The sequence below is a fragment of the Metschnikowia bicuspidata genome, assembly GCF_001664035.1.
Source record: "Metschnikowia bicuspidata var. bicuspidata NRRL YB-4993 chromosome Unknown METBIscaffold_1, whole genome shotgun sequence".
NCBI classification, from domain to species: domain Eukaryota; kingdom Fungi; phylum Ascomycota; class Pichiomycetes; order Serinales; family Metschnikowiaceae; genus Metschnikowia; species Metschnikowia bicuspidata.
The window spans coordinates 2362171-2377441 of record NW_017387731.1 but is presented as its reverse complement, the minus strand read 5'-3'; the positions used below and the strand labels follow the sequence as shown (position 1 = coordinate 2377441).

The 15271-nt window shown below is 45.5% G+C and overlaps 6 protein-coding genes across 6 annotated transcripts; 5 read left to right on the top strand and 1 right to left on the bottom strand.

Moving 5' to 3' along the window:
- Positions 1-816: 816 nt before the first annotated feature.
- Positions 817-3591, top strand: MBP1 (transcription factor; the record flags this gene model as incomplete). The annotated part of the gene is made up of 3 exons (XM_018856583.1): positions 817-1401; positions 1462-3376; positions 3428-3591. The coding sequence occupies 3 exons, from the start codon at positions 817-819 to the stop codon at positions 3589-3591; spliced, it is 2664 nt and encodes an 887-aa protein (XP_018713955.1).
- Positions 3592-3880: 289 nt separating this feature from the next.
- METBIDRAFT_76487 (uncharacterized protein) lies at positions 3881-5719 on the top strand (the record flags this gene model as incomplete). The annotated part of the gene is made up of 2 exons (XM_018858536.1): positions 3881-3935; positions 4044-5719. 2 exons carry the CDS (start codon positions 3881-3883, stop codon positions 5717-5719), a joined length of 1731 nt encoding a protein of 576 aa, XP_018713954.1.
- A 168-nt stretch (positions 5720-5887) lies between these two features.
- Positions 5888-6433, top strand: METBIDRAFT_35497 (ESCRT-I subunit protein; the record flags this gene model as incomplete). The annotated part of the gene is made up of 1 exon (XM_018856615.1): positions 5888-6433. The coding sequence occupies one exon, from the start codon at positions 5888-5890 to the stop codon at positions 6431-6433; it is 546 nt and encodes a 181-aa protein (XP_018713953.1).
- A 1413-nt stretch (positions 6434-7846) lies between these two features.
- Positions 7847-9502, top strand: NDE1 (NADH-ubiquinone reductase (H(+)-translocating); the record flags this gene model as incomplete). Its single annotated transcript, XM_018856432.1, has 1 exon — positions 7847-9502. One exon carries the CDS (start codon positions 7847-7849, stop codon positions 9500-9502), a length of 1656 nt encoding a protein of 551 aa, XP_018713952.1.
- A 223-nt stretch (positions 9503-9725) lies between these two features.
- METBIDRAFT_29928 (uncharacterized protein) lies at positions 9726-10064 on the top strand. Its single transcript, XM_018855515.1, has one exon. The coding sequence runs from the start codon at positions 9762-9764 to the stop codon at positions 9963-9965; it is 204 nt and encodes a 67-aa protein (XP_018713951.1). The 5' UTR covers positions 9726-9761; the 3' UTR covers positions 9966-10064.
- A 1788-nt stretch (positions 10065-11852) lies between these two features.
- Positions 11853-12865, bottom strand: METBIDRAFT_9730 (uncharacterized protein; the record flags this gene model as incomplete). The annotated part of the gene is made up of 2 exons (XM_018859450.1): positions 11853-12515; positions 12572-12865. 2 exons carry the CDS (start codon positions 12863-12865, stop codon positions 11853-11855), a joined length of 957 nt encoding a protein of 318 aa, XP_018713950.1.
- Positions 12866-15271: the final 2406 nt, after the last annotated feature.

The window sequence follows — 15271 nt, the reverse complement described above, 5'->3', positions numbered from 1 at the left end:
TTCTTTGTAGAAAATAAAAACATTTTGGTCAAAATCAAATATCCTTCTTTCAAAGAATATTTTCCACACACTAGTAAGACTCTCATCTTGAAGTTTTCCGAAAGTCGATGTAAGCATCCGTTTGTGCTCAGCGGTCGGCTCAGGACCCATAACCTGTTTGTATTTCTGCTTGAGTACAGGATATTCCAACTCAATGTCCTGTCCACAAGTGGTTCCCAACTGGTACAGTTGAGATATCGGATTCGACATGATGTACTAGCGTGTGGAAATAAACCTTTATTTAGGAAAAACTAAAACCACTTTTGTGTCAACTGACCTTCTAAAAAGATCTCTAGAGGGAATTCTCTTCCCTTCATATACTCGTCGTGCTATTTGGTTCCGGGTAAGTGGTGCGAACTTTAATGTCTCATTTGTCACATGATTAATTAGGGCTAAGCGTCTAGTTCTCACAGACCGCGCCGCCAATCCGCGCCCGCGCCCGCGCCCTCGCGGTCACGTGACCCGCCTTCACGTCATGTAAACATCATGGAACTGCCGCCCAGGACTTATCTCATCCCACCAAAACCTTGGGAAACGCCGCCGAATCAGACGGCCAAAGACACTCGTGGCTTTCCTGCTGCCCAAAACACGCACCCGTACACCGCCCGCCCGCTGGTCCCCACTAACGCCCCGGCCTCGCTGAGCAGACACGAACTACCCGCCAGAGCAAGAATACCAGCTCCCCCCAACCGTGGCCTCCGTCTCGAAACCGGCACTTCTGGGCATCCTGCCGTGACTCCAAACCCTCAGGTAACACGCCCTCTTTCCCCCACAAAAATGGCGCCGCCGCTGCTGCAGATATACTCGGCAACGTATTCGAACGTGCCGGTGTTCGAGTTTGTCACCCCCGAGGGCCCCATCATGCGGCGCAAGCTGGACTCGTGGATCAACGCCACGCACATCTTGAAAATCGCCAAGTTCCCGAAGGCCCGCCGCACGCGCATCCTCGAGAAGGACATCCAGACGGGCATACATGACAAAGTGCAGGGCGGATACGGCAAGTATCAGGGCACGTACGTGCCGCTCGACATCGGCACGGAGCTCGCGCGCAACTTCGGCGTGTATGAGCTTCTCCAGCCAATCTTCGACTTTGTGTACGTGGAGGGCCGGCTGGAAACGCCGCCGCCGGCCCCGAAACACAACCACGCGTCCGCGCTGAACATCGCCCGCCGCCAGATGCAGCAGCAACAGAAACTAAAGCGCGAGACGCAAGCACACAGCTCCGAAAGCCCGGCCTCCCACAAGCGCATGAAGCTGGAGACCAACGCCCACGACGCCGGACGTCCAACCGCCCAGGACAAGCCGAGGCGGGTCGCGTTATCTGCGCGGGAAAACCCGCCCCCGCTAGCCGAGTCGCACACCGTGCCGATCTTGCCGCCCGCGGGCGCCGGCCCGAGCTTCGGCACCTTTTCCTCGGTGCAGAGAGACTCGTCGTTCTCTGTGTCCAGGCTACCGCCGCTCTTGCGCCAGGACACGGAGCGCGACGCGTTGCTGATCATGGCCAGCAACATGAACGTGCGCCAGGCGGACTTGGAGGTCTCTCACAGCGACGACGAGACGCCGGCGCGGATCCGCGGCAGTGTGAGCAAGCACGACCCGTTCAACGTGAGGGAGTCCGACGACGACGAGTTCATGTCTGGCAAGGAGCTTTTCGGCTCGCGTGCATTCGTGCTGTCGCACAACTTGCACGGGAGAACCATGCCGAGCCTCACCGGGAGCCCCGAGCGGGCGCATCAGCTTTTGAGCTTGAACGGCAGTGTGGGCCGCGCACACGGCGTGGGTCTCCCTGGACAGAGCTACTTGAAAAATACAGCGGAGGACGCCGAGTCCGCCAAATATTTCGACACCCTTCTCGAGTACCTCATGGAGGATAGCAGCCTGGCCAGCCCCAGTGGAGGCTGCAAACCGGGCTCCTTCGAGCTTCCTGAAAAGATCCTCCACCCGCCACAGCCGCTTCTGAAGATCAACATCAACCGGCCCGTCGATGAAGACGGAAACACGGTCTTCCACTGGGCCTGCTCCATGGCGAATATGGGCATCATCGAGTTCCTACTATCGATCTTCCCCAACTTCATTGATAGCGGCGTCACGAACTACAACGGCGAGACGCCACTCATGTTTTTGGTGCAGTTCCGCAACAGCTACCAGTTGAACAACTTCCCTGTAATCCTTGATATGCTCTTCGACTCGTTCCTCTCTGTCGACAAACTCGGACGCACAGTTTTGCATCATATTGCATTGGCGTGTGATTTGTCCAAGTTTGATAACTCCCAGCGAAACGAGCCTGACCTGGGGTTCAAGGCCAGAAAAGAAAGGTTCGTGAGCTATTACTTCGAAATCATATTCTCAAAGATCGTGGGATTCCCAGACTATCAGCTACTGCACGGTGATGAAAAGCGGAGCTTGGAAGAAAAGAAGGAGTTAATCTTCAAGTTTGTTAATCACCAAGACAACAACGGCAACACAGCTTTTCACATCGTTGCCCATAACATGTCGAAAAAGTGCATTAAAACATTTATCTGCTTTCACAAGTTTATCGATTTGTCTTTACGGAATCACGTCAATTACAGTGTTGAAGACTATTTGGCGTCACACAATTATCTCTTGCGCCTCGAGAGCGATAACGGCTCTGTTCCGCATCCTAGCGAAAAGGGACTTGTTTCTTCTCATTCAATATTCCCCATGGAACACACGCAGAGCTTCGAGACGCAGTTGCATAAAACAAGAATGGCAATGAACTATCACAACACATCAATAAATCTAGTCACCGAGAAACTCAGTGAGCTCTCTTACTGCATGGAAAACGAGTTGAAGCAAAAAGACAACAAACTAGATTCTCTCTATCGCTATTTCCGAATCATCGGATTGGAAAAATTCAAATCACAAGAAGCAGTCTTGCAGCTTTTCAATTTAGGATATCTAGTGGAAGACATTGCGAAGGACTACGGTGCTTCTGAGGATTGTTCTCAGTTGGAAGCAAAGGCTGACACCGTGATTTTGGGTAGCGGCTCGAGAGACAAAGTGATCCAGGAAGAAGTGAGTCGATTGATGAATGACCTGATATTTCAGAAAATCAGCGCAGAAGAGGAATTGCTTCATTCTTTGACTCGGTACAAGTACTCAAGGGAGAAGGCCACACAAATTCGCTTGAAAGATCACGTGAAAGTCTCGCCAAGTACAGTGGCAGAGCCCAAGAACATAAAGACATTTCAGTTAGCCGTGAGCTTGCAAAATCAGGTCTTGCGGCGTAAGCTTCTTGCAAACAAGCTCTACGAGCAAGAAGCAAGAGTCCCTTTATTTGCCGCTAATAAAGACGAATTCAAGGAAAATAGGCCCGGTGCAGGAGGCGTGGAAAAGATTGAATCGGAACAACCGCGTCTAAAGGAAGATATTACGGGCCGCCTAAATCTTCCGATTTCTGAATACCCGTCTTCGGACAAGCTTCACAAATACTGCAAGTTGGTTGCACTCAGCTGTGGCATGTCCATGACAGAGGCAGAAAACAGCATCGACCTCATCGAGCAGTCCCTTGCGAAAAACAATGTTGGATAAACTCGCACTCACAAGTTGCGTGCATGTGATTCAAATTTTGCGCATAGCTGTGCGTGTTTGCCGCTATTAACCGAAACGCGCGAGCAACGCCTAAAACGGTCCCGTGAAAGTTTTGCAACCGGGATTTTCAGATTATTCTGTGCGGCTCAAAGCTTCACGCCAAGAAACTCATAAATAACAATTGAAATCCCCTTGAAAATGAGTCTTGTCTCCAATTTGGAAATTCTCACAAACAACTCATTTCATTTATTTACTCACCTTCCGGATCAGGGCTTCCTTATATCGGAAGATGACATCAGATAAAAGCTCTCTTTCGTCAACATCGTCGCTGTACACATTCGATGGTCATGTAATTCAGGCCGAGTGTTCGGAAGCAGGAATACAGCATCTTAGCCCAGAGAGAAAAACGTCATCTCTCCGAAGACTCTCCGAAGTTTTTCAATCAACCGAAGACCCTGAGGAAATCAGCAGATACATCCTAGAAGAAAATAAACTAGCCAAGGAGTACGCCGATTTGGATCTTCAAAGATTGGCCACAAAAACAACAATTCTTTCTCGGATTGCAAATTCTGCTCCGGCGAATGACGAAGACTATATCATTGATCTAGAGAGACTCCCCATTGAGGATAATGGGGAACAATTTAAAAATATAGATCCCGAGCTAGTCACCTGGGCTCATGACAGCCATGAAAATCCAAGGAATTGGAGAATTCAAAAGAAAGTATACGTGGTGCTTCTTGTGTCTTTGTATACGTTTGTGTCGCCTATCTCTGCGTCGATTTTGTCACCTGCATCAAAAGACATTGCAAAAGACTTCGACTTGACATCCCCCACGATACTTGCGCTTGTTACTTCCATTCATATCTTGGGATGGGTCTTTGGTCCTCTTGTAATCGCTCCTCTCAGTGAAAATGATGGACTCGGCAGAAAAATTATTTTGAATTGGACTTGCTGGATCACGTTTTGTTTCAATCTCGCTTGCGCATTCTCCCAGAACATCACACAATTATTGATTTTGAGGTTCTGTTCGGGTCTCTTTAGCGCGACACCCTTGAATGTTTCTCCGGCAGTTGTCAGTGACATGTTTGATGCAAAAAGCAGAAACACAAGCTTGGCAGGTGTGTTTTTGATTCCTTTTATTGGAGCAGCTATTGCGCCGGTCATTGGTGGCTACGTTGTGGAAGCCAAGGGATGGAGGTGGGTCCTTCTCACATTATCAATCATCAATGGTTCAATTGCACTAATTGGTTCAGTTCTTCTAAAAGAGACATTCTCCCCTGCGTTGTTGCACACCAAAGCAAAACATTTAAGAAAGGCCACTGGGAATCAGAACTTGCATACAATTTACGAATTGTCAGGCGATGGTTTGACACTCGCAAAGCTTCAGGATACTGTGACGAGACCGTTGGTTCTTCTTTTCACCAATCCACTTGTGTTTGGATTGGGGTCATTTATGGCCTTCATATACGGGTTTTTGTACTTGATGATTGTCACGTTTCCATCCGTTTTTGAAGACTCGTATGGGTTTTCCCAAAGCTCGGCGGGACTAATGTTCTTGGCATTGGGAATTGGGTTTGTGTTTGGAGTCATCATATGGACCATTGCATTGGGGTATGTCTATGACAAATTGGTTGAAAAACATGGGGTCGCCAAGCCAGAGTTCAGGCTTCCTTGTCTTTTCATCAGCGCAGTGATCATGCCCATTGGCTTGTTCTGGTATGGCTGGTCTGTCGAATACAAGCTCCATTGGATCATGCCGTGTTTAGGAAGCGGGATCTTTGCCTTTGGTCTAGTGTGTGTTTTCCAAACACTTCAAGCGTACTTGATCGACATGAATCCAACGTTTGCGGCCTCGTCGATTGCGGCCGCCTCGATCTTCCGCTTCCTTTTGGGGTTCCTGTTTCCCTTATTTGCCAGCTCGATGTATGACAAAATGGGGTATGGCTGGGGCAACACTATGTGTGGTATCTTGGCGATTTTGTTGGGAATTCCGTTCCCATTCTTGTGCTACAAATATGGCGAGAGGCTCCGCACATGGGCGAACGAGAGAATGGAGAAGAGCGAGGAAGAAAAAAGAGCTAAGAAGCAGGAGGCGCTTAGAAGAAGAGCACAGGAGTTGGTGAAGTAAATAATTGAGGCATCATCACGACGTCAATAAGAAGAATCAAGCTTCTTCCATGACGACGCGGTAGGTATAAACATCAACCCATGCCGGGTGTCCTGTATGAGCGGAATCTCCTCGGTGAGCATAAATGATGATGTTTCCCGTGTCACTACACCATTTTCAAAAACCTCAATGAACGAAGAGCCCCAAGCATTTACGCTTGAAGCATTGCAGCCCTTTCCCCTTGAGAAAAGCTTGCAGAGTTTGCCCCAGCAGTTTCGAGACGAATTCGCCTCGCTGTATGAGCTCGTAAAAGGCTATGTGAGGAATCTTAAACTGTACCAAGACTTAGAGAAGCAACTCAGGGATGCTGTGAACGATACAATCAGTACTATCAACTCAATAATCAGGCTACTTGAAGAGTACGAAAGTCACGCGGCCATAATTTCGGAAAAGGCCGAGCGCTTGGACCGTCTTTACAAGGATTTTCTCACACTAGAGACGTTACAGTATCAGCTTCTCAGCTCAAATTTCGACCAGACTTTCCTTAAGGCAAAGTTCAGAAATCTAGTCGCTTCAAGTGACATGAAGTCGGGCGAGATTATCGGCTCATATAAGGAGAATGGAGGCGACATGACACAGTTTCTCCTCGATTTCAAGAACTCGCGCAAATTGTATCATGCCCGTAGGGAAAAGCTCCACCGGTGGGACGAAGAGCGAGTTAGCGGATTTTTATGATACTGAGAGTATCGAAATTCAGAGAAATTCTGCGTCAGTTTCATGAGACATGCTTTTTTTGAATTCAAGTGGACGAATAGGTGTTGAATGACGTTTCGGGTAGGGCCCGTGACACGGAACTGCGGGCCATGCTTTTGACAGACCCCCGAACAAAATGTGTGAAAACTTCGACGCTTCACATGTTTCACTACGATCAACTTGATGGCAGCAGTTCCAGGATGCATTCCCCTTTAGTTTGGTATCTGCATTCCACCAAGGTGTGTTTTTAATCAAGCCATCCGGGCACCTGATCATGGCGAGCACCGAGCACATTAAATTTGCACAAATCACAGGCTGGCTGATACAGAAACTCATAACCAAAACTGAGATCCGATATTCTTGCCGCACTCAAAGGTCGGCAAGTGTTCATCTGCCTGTCTTCTTGTACTGCATCTCATTGAATACTCACCTATCATATCAGAATTGAAGAAAATGAAGAGGAAGAGGCACGGCCAAAAGAAGGCTGCGTGGAGAAGCCTTCAGAATCACGTGTGATAATCCCGGAACGGAGATAGGCACGAAATTCCACGGCAGCGCAGAACCAGTGAAACTCCACCTGCGAACCCAATATAGCGGGGCATACAGAGCGGGGAATCAAGTCTAAGTTGGGCACCTGCGCACTGGCCGGTCTTTCGTGGATTAAGAGGGTTGATGAGGGGACCTGTGCAGGACCGCCAACTACGAATACGGACCGTGACGTAGGCTCTTGGTCCCGTTCTAGAAAAAGCCCGAAAGGTTACAAATGGGAATCCCCTCATTCGTCCGTCCCAGCTAAGTCCGAAAGTCCGTGGTTGCCACCATTGGGCAAGTCTCGTGTGCATTGAACTGGAGTGCCGGAGATTAGTCCAGATAACGCGCAACGGAGCCCGGTGCCCCGACCAGATCCGTGCCAACTGTCTAGCTGCGCAGGCTCCGGAAAGGCAAAGGTCAAAAATCACAGCAATTGAGCAACAGCACCCAGCAAGCGAAAATTATTTCGATAACAAGAGGGTCGGTGAAAAGCCATAAAAGGACGATAAAGAGAATGAAAAAAAAAAGAAGAAAAAAAGAAGAGAACGAAAAAGGAAAGGAAACAACGCTGGACCCGGTCCTGTTTTCGCCACACGCCCCGTGGCCCTGTCTCAGCCCTATTCTTTAGAGCCGGCCTGGCCGCGCCAATAGAATCTTCGGCGCCCGTAACACCGATTGCGATTTCGCAGCCTGCGTCGACAAGATAAACTCCGGTCCAGGCGCGACGCCTTAGGCGAAAAAAAAAAATTAAACCAGGTTCACTTCTTTTTTCTGGAAGTTCACCTGCAACGAAGAACGCCAAACCCCTGTTTTTTTGAAGCACTCGTCTGACCGTCTCTCTGCTTCACGGATTTCTAAACAGACATGTTCCGTACCCAGGCGTCCCGGTTGTTTGCAACCTCGGCCAGAGCGTTCAACGCTGCTGCCCCAAAGAGCGCCAAAAAGGCCTCCGTGGGTCCTATCAGACGTACTTTGAAGGTGCTCGGTGGAGCCGCTCTCTTTTCCACCGTTGGCGCGGCAGCCTACATTGGATACAAGGTCCACAAGGAGTCGTATCCTGCGGACCAGGAGAAACAGGTGGCCACCTTCGAGGACGGCCGCAAAAAGAAGACATTGGTCATCTTGGGATCTGGCTGGGGTTCGATTCCACTCTTGAAAAACTTGGACACGTCTTTGTACAATGTTGTGGTGGTGTCGCCACGGAACTACTTTCTTTTCACGCCCTTGTTGCCCTCTGTCCCCACGGGAACCGTGGAGTTGAGATCCATTATTGAGCCCGTGCGCTCCATCACCAGAAGATGTGCCGCCGAGGTCATCTACTTGGAGGCCGAATGTACAAACATCGACCCTGTCAACAACAAGCTCACGATCAAGCAGTCCACCACGGTGCACTCCGGCCACTCTGGTACCGACTCCGGCTCGTCCAAGCTGACTTTCTCCGAGGAGATTGTCACCTCCTTGAACTACGACTACTTGGTTGTGGGCGTTGGCGCACAGCCCTCGACCTTTGGAATCCCAGGTGTAGCGGAGCACTCGACTTTCTTGAAGGAGGTCAGCGACTCCACCAAGATCAGAAGATCCTTGATGGACATCATCGAGGCCGCCAACATCCTCCCCCTTGACGACCCAGAAAGAAAGAGATTATTGTCCATTGTCGTGTGTGGCGGTGGGCCAACCGGTGTGGAAGTCGCCGGTGAGCTCCAGGACTACATCGACCAGGATCTCAAGCAGTGGATGCCTGAGGTGGCCAACGAGTTGAATGTTACCTTGGTCGAGGCCATGCCTAATGTTTTGAATATGTTCAACGCCAAGTTGGTTGAGTACACCAAGCAGGTGTTCCAGGATACCAACATCGACTTGAAGACGAACCACATGATCAAAAAGGTGGATGACAAAAAAGTGTACGCTGAACACAAGGGCCTGGATGGCACCACGAACATGACAGAGATTCCTTACGGCATGTTGATATGGGCAACCGGAAACGCGCAAAGACCCATCGTTAGGGACTTGACGTCCAAGATCGACGAGCAAAGAAACGCTAGAAGAGGCTTGTTGGTCAACGACCATATGTTGCTTGACGGTACTGACAACATTTTCGCCTTGGGAGACTGCACGTTTACTAAATACGCGCCTACTGCCCAGGTGGCCTTCCAGGAGGGTATTTTCTTGGCTGGACACCTCAAGAAATTGAACGACATCGAGGCCCTCAAACACAAGATCCAGTCGCCTTCTGCGCAAGACAACATCGAGAGATTGTCCAAGAAGTTGGTTAAATTGGAGAACTCACTCGAACCTTTCAAGTACAACCATCAAGGCTCCTTGGCTTACATTGGTTCCGAAAGAGCCGTGGCCGACGTGGTCTGGGGTGACTGGTCCAATGTGTCCTCCGGTGGTACGTTCACCTATTTGTTCTGGAGATCCGCGTACATCTATATGTGTCTCTCGGTGAAGAACCAGATCTTGATCTGTTTCGATTGGGCCAAACTTTCCATGTTTGGTAGAGATATTTCCAAAGAGTAGAGCTGCCGTGCTATTTTTGGTCTGCGGGTAACGTGGAAATTCATAGTCACGTCAAAAAAATATCCTGGTGACAGGATTTTCTCCTTGCATGATGGACCCTTTTAGACCTCGGATTCTGCTTTATAGTGCAGATCAGTGTATAGTTATTTATAATTGATATTGACATCGCTCAAACACATCTACGCGACGAAGCAGCTCTTTATATTTTTGAGCACCCCGGGGGCTCCCGGGAGACCTTGGAACAAGCGACTCGCTCAATATGAAAAATGAAAATCGCTCAAGCAAGGTCAACGATAAGCAGTATCCTTTTTGTTCGTTTTCGAAAAATGAACGCAATTTATCACATCTTTACATCGATGTAATCATCTTCAGTTTATCCAATATTAATCCGGAGGCAAGCCTCGTCATTTCACGACCAAAAATTTCCACATTGATTAATTTTGCTTCTATATTGAAATTATAGACAGTTTGTCTTGACTTGTTTGCAAAAATGTAATTCACACAGCATGGGTAGTATTGACGTTATTTAGTGAACCATCTATTCAAGCCAATTCATACGCGCCTTGGTGTAATTTCACTCGTACTGATATGAAGAGAAGTATTTCTTCGCATGAAATGGAAAGAAAAAACACAGGTCAAAGCTGAACACGTACAACTCACTTAATCGTAAAAGTTTTCTGCAAAGTTTTATAAATGCATGGGATGCGACAGTTGCAATGGCAGAAGTCTTATTGTCTTTTCCTGCGACTGCCTCTGGATTCAGAAAAACTTACCATTCTTATATTGGTCGAGTATCAGTTTTAGTAATGCGAACCACACTTTGCGGTATTTCTTATGGCATTTCTAGAATACTTGAAGATCGGGCCAAAAGATTGCATTGCAGACTGAGATGGGTGCGTACCAAAAAGGAAATTCATATCAGCTTCGAATGAAACTAGCTTTAATGATGTCAATCAGATTTAGCGTCTATATGTTAGACCTCGTGAAATATTCCAGTACCTGTTTGGAAGAAACCCTTGGTGCCCTACTGCAAATTGCATGCGACTCTAACTTATTTGGTATCGGCTGTGGTGTGCCAAACGTCATTATATACAGCTGAAGTATGAGAAGTAACGAAGTGTTAAAGGTTCGGGTGAAGCGGGTGTTTGATTAGAAGTCCCTGAAATTATATTTGTATTATCCAAAGGAATGACACGTTTTATGGATTTCCAGGGAGTCCTGTAAAAATATGTGTGCGCAGTTGTGGTGATATGAAGAGCTGTTGAGGCTAAGGTGGGCTTCTTAATACACTAGATCATATAAGCTGTGAGGCTTTAGGCAATGGTAGCAAAGCAAGATATAAATTCTAAACTAACGTGGTTTCTTCGGACACATCTAGTATGAGCGCTACACACCTACTGTATGGGAGGCTTGTTAGGTTGATGAAACTCAATTTTACGTCTCCTGATCATGTTTTACAGTATATATAGTAAGAAGGGGCTCCAAAACAAATGTTAGTATTTTCATTCCAAAGCTTCAAAGTAGACATGTGCTCAAGATCAATTAGAGAGTAACATCGAATCCTAGACTAGTTTCACATCAATCCAGCAGTCTTCTTCAATTTGCAAGTGTTTTTTAGAATTTTCAGACATTTGAATGATTTCAACAACTGGTCTGAAATAAGTGATGATGAAGAAAACGATGCGGCAAAAACAGTGCTTTCTGTAAATATTGTAGGTTTAGTTTAGCTTATCTTTAAGTGTTCGCTTATCTTCAGAGGTGAGTGCAATTCATCGTCTCTGAAGAATTGCTTAGCCCTATCGCAGTATGAGCAAGATGAGGAAATTTGGATCGAGTGAGCGTCTCTAATATTGATTTGGCGAAGTTTGTTTTCGAACATGCTTAGAAAACTTTGATGAGACACTGACTTAAAATTCAGAGCATTTAATACATCATCCAGTGGTTTAGTAATGAATTAAATATCTCATCGATGCGGAAGCAAAAACATGTATGAAAACCATTGACTAGCTTCTCAAACTTGAATCTTGAATCATGAGGGCATTGGAGCATCAGGCACTCTCATAATACAATTTATTGGATAGAGCACTTCTATCCACTTATAAGTTCGAATGATGTTTCGAAAGTTTATTTTGTTTTTATGATGGTCAGACTCAAACATTTGAGAGTGACGATACAAAGATCTGTAAACGAGGCAAAAAGAACATATAAAAGTCAACCGACGATACAAGAGAGCTTATTAGCATAGAATTAAATCGGAAGCACACTCAATAATTCAAGTCAACGATTTCGCAGAACAACGCTGTAAGTCTCACCAACCGGTGCTACAGCCCCTCAATATCATCGAACATTACTAATGGCCTGAGACATCAGGTACACAATTGCATTTAGGTGGACGGATGTTCAGTGGTGGAGGCTTCGAGTATGTCAATTTACTGCTCCCTGAGTTCAGTGTAAGTTTGATAGCCCCCCTTTCATATCCTAAACCGATTTCAAGATGTATTGTCAGCAGGTTTTGCATGTTTTGAATTGATAAGAGACCTGCATCAGGAGAATACCCGAAATTGCTTGAAACCTCAAAGTCAAATTCAATTACATTGTCGTCTCCAAAACCTGCGACCGTAAGATGAGGGATAAACGACAGAGCTCCTGGTTCCGCGATTTTTAATCTCGAGTCAGCTGTTTCTAAAAAAATGGTTTGCTTATTTGAAGCTTGGTGTATCATATCAAGAACAGAACCAGAATCCACGGTGATACAGCCTTCGCCTCCGATTGTCGCGGGTGTAAACAAGTGAACTTTCTGCAAACAAATCGACCCGTGATTATCAATAATGGATCCCGAGTCAATAATCAATGGAGCTGCCGATTGCTCTGTCTCGCTTTCAAATTTCCTAAAAACCATAATACCGGTGTTAAGCCAATCCTTCTTTGACTGGACCTTGAGAGATAATTTCCGACTATCCATCAGGGGAACACCGAAAAACATATCACCCGAGTTTTCAAAACGCTCATTTGCCTGTATTATCATCGCGGGGAAACTTTTAGCTGATAAATAAGCCAAAATGAACCAACGTTCAAAAAATCATCACCGTAACTTCTCAATCCAATCTCTCGAGTAGAGTCAGTCACATTCATATTGTTTTTCATGTGAAAGAAGCCCCTGTTGTCGAAATTATTGTATAATTTCATATCAACGTTCTCCACCACAAGATCCGCCCATTCATCAATCTGGGTATTACCCATGACAACTTCCTCAGGTGTGATTTTTGAGATGTAGTTGCATTCTGAAAGCGGTCTTGGACATATTGCAAGAACCAGGCTCAGAAAAAATAATACCACTGCCGCTTTGCAAGCACTGAACTGCATAGCTAAAGTTTGGATATAGTTTTTGTTTAGAGACCTCTTTCAACAACAGAGAATTAAAATTTGTTCTAATCTTGATCCGTTAGTCTTAATGATATGGATATCGTGACTGAATATTGAGCTAGATAATCGGCATGAATCATCAGTGAGGAAAAAGCGCTCCCTTTTATATTCCATGAGATTTCATAACTAATAAGCTGACGATTATTTCATTATAGGCTTCTCTTTAGCGCGACACTAGGCAGCGACAAGAGTGTTCGCTGCATCCTAAAATATTTCATTGTCATACGAAACACTTGTTTAGAGCTGTGAAAGATGGCGTCTCCCAGATCTCTATTAGCACGCTCCGCATTGCATGCTCAGGAATATTGCAATAATTTTAGACAAAGATAACCTTCTCAAAAGTTTGATTGGGTGACCTTACCGGAACAATGAGAACCTAAACCACTTGTTTGATGAAATCTCACAGCATGAACTCAGGAGCTCAATGAGAAATAAAAGCTCACTACCAAGAATGATTTCACTTTAAAGCACATGAGATCTGTATTTATGTATGGTTTTTTTTATTTCTATTCAATGTGACCGCTGTACTTTACAAAACGTTTCAATTCTGATAACAGTATTATTGTTCTTGGTTTAATTGATAAACAAGAGAGCAAATAAAAAGTTTCATTAGATAATTTCAGCCAGCAAATTTGCTATTATACATAATTCGGCTTCATTTCACGCGGAATACCAGGGCTTTTTTCACAGGTGTCGTTCTTTGAGTCTTTTACACGGCCTATTTTCTCGTCTAATTCCGCTCACAGTGCCGTGACATGCAAAGATTTTCTCTATTTGTGTCACTCTTAATACCTCGTAGACAAACGGAGTGCAATTATTAGAGCATCAAGACAAATGATTCATAAAAAATAAGTCACCAGCCAGTTGCTAAACATACCCGTGAAGTCAAAGCAACCCCCACCTCTTCCGTGATTTTGAGGCATGTGCAGTTTCTCTTGATCTTTTTGTTGTGAGGTTATCCAACCTTTTGTCGTGTACAAAAATTAAGATGCTGATCTCCTATTTCTTTTGTCTTGGTCACATGCCTAATCCTTTATTATTGGTTCGTTACAAATACCCTCAATTTCAAAAGAATTGTATAAGCCGCTATGTAGTGACGTGGCATTACGCTCAATAACTGGGGTTGAAAATCAATAATGAACATTATTTGCGATTTCAAATCAGGTATTCGGGTCATAGGGCCAGTCTCAAGATCCCTCCTGAAAATGCTCTTCACTATGTTTTATTTTCAAACCGAGGTCACTTGATTTGCCTAACTCTGTATTGTTATCGGCCAGCGGATATTGTTCCAGGGAAGCTCGTAACCACGGTACATTCATTGAAGGGGCTACAACTCTGATTTTTGTTCTTTCTGACTGCATATACCAGCTTTACTACTTGAAAACCTACTTAACGTCCATTTATTCTCGAATGATGTATACAATAAGTCGGGTCACACTTCCTTGTGATTTTTGGGTGCCTTCAAGTCTACCAAGGGTCAGAGACCTCGGGCACATTAAAGAAAGGACTCAAAAAGATATTACATTGTCTTGTATTAATATATGACTAATATTTATTCTCGCATCAGTATTATTCTTGTACTGCAAGGATACATATGACCCTCGATGTAATGAATGAATAGAGTTCTGAAACCTACCGATTTTGCCTGTCTAGCGCTCTCCAAAATTCACGCCATGCTTTTACTCCTTTCGACTGAGCGTTCCTTTATATTTTCTTTTTTATATTTTGCAAATAATATAGGGTGTAACTTGAGGGATGTGGGACCCCACCACAAAATCCAGAGAAAAAACCTATAACATATCGCAACATTGGCTCAGCTGTGAATGCGCGAGCACCAATTCACGAAATCTTCCAATAAGGTTTTTCTTGGTAGATTGATCTGATTAAAGGGGCAAAACTATATAAACAATATACATAAAAAACCTTTTAACAGCTCCCAGCTACGTACCAAGTGTCTTAGCTCGGCCCCCCTTCCGTTAGTCACGGCCTGGACGGTCCTCATATCCCGTATCTCCCTTGATTGTATTGATCTTCCAATATTGCTACTTTTGTTTGATCAGACGTCACTTTTTCAGATAATAAACCTGTTGTATCAAAATCAGGCCTTCAAAATGTTGTTTTTATTCTTTCTAAAGCTTCTTGCCCTGGTTTATGTTATGATACGACATGAGCAAGATTATAGATTCTTGGCATCCTGTATAATACGAAGGACGAAGAGTCTAAACATTCCTGATCGGGGTTACCCCTCACCTACTGTATAGAAGGGTTCCGAACTATAAAGGAGCGTGAGGCTGAGACATCCCTGAAGGAGGATAACACTTTTTAGTACATCGAGAATACGACAGA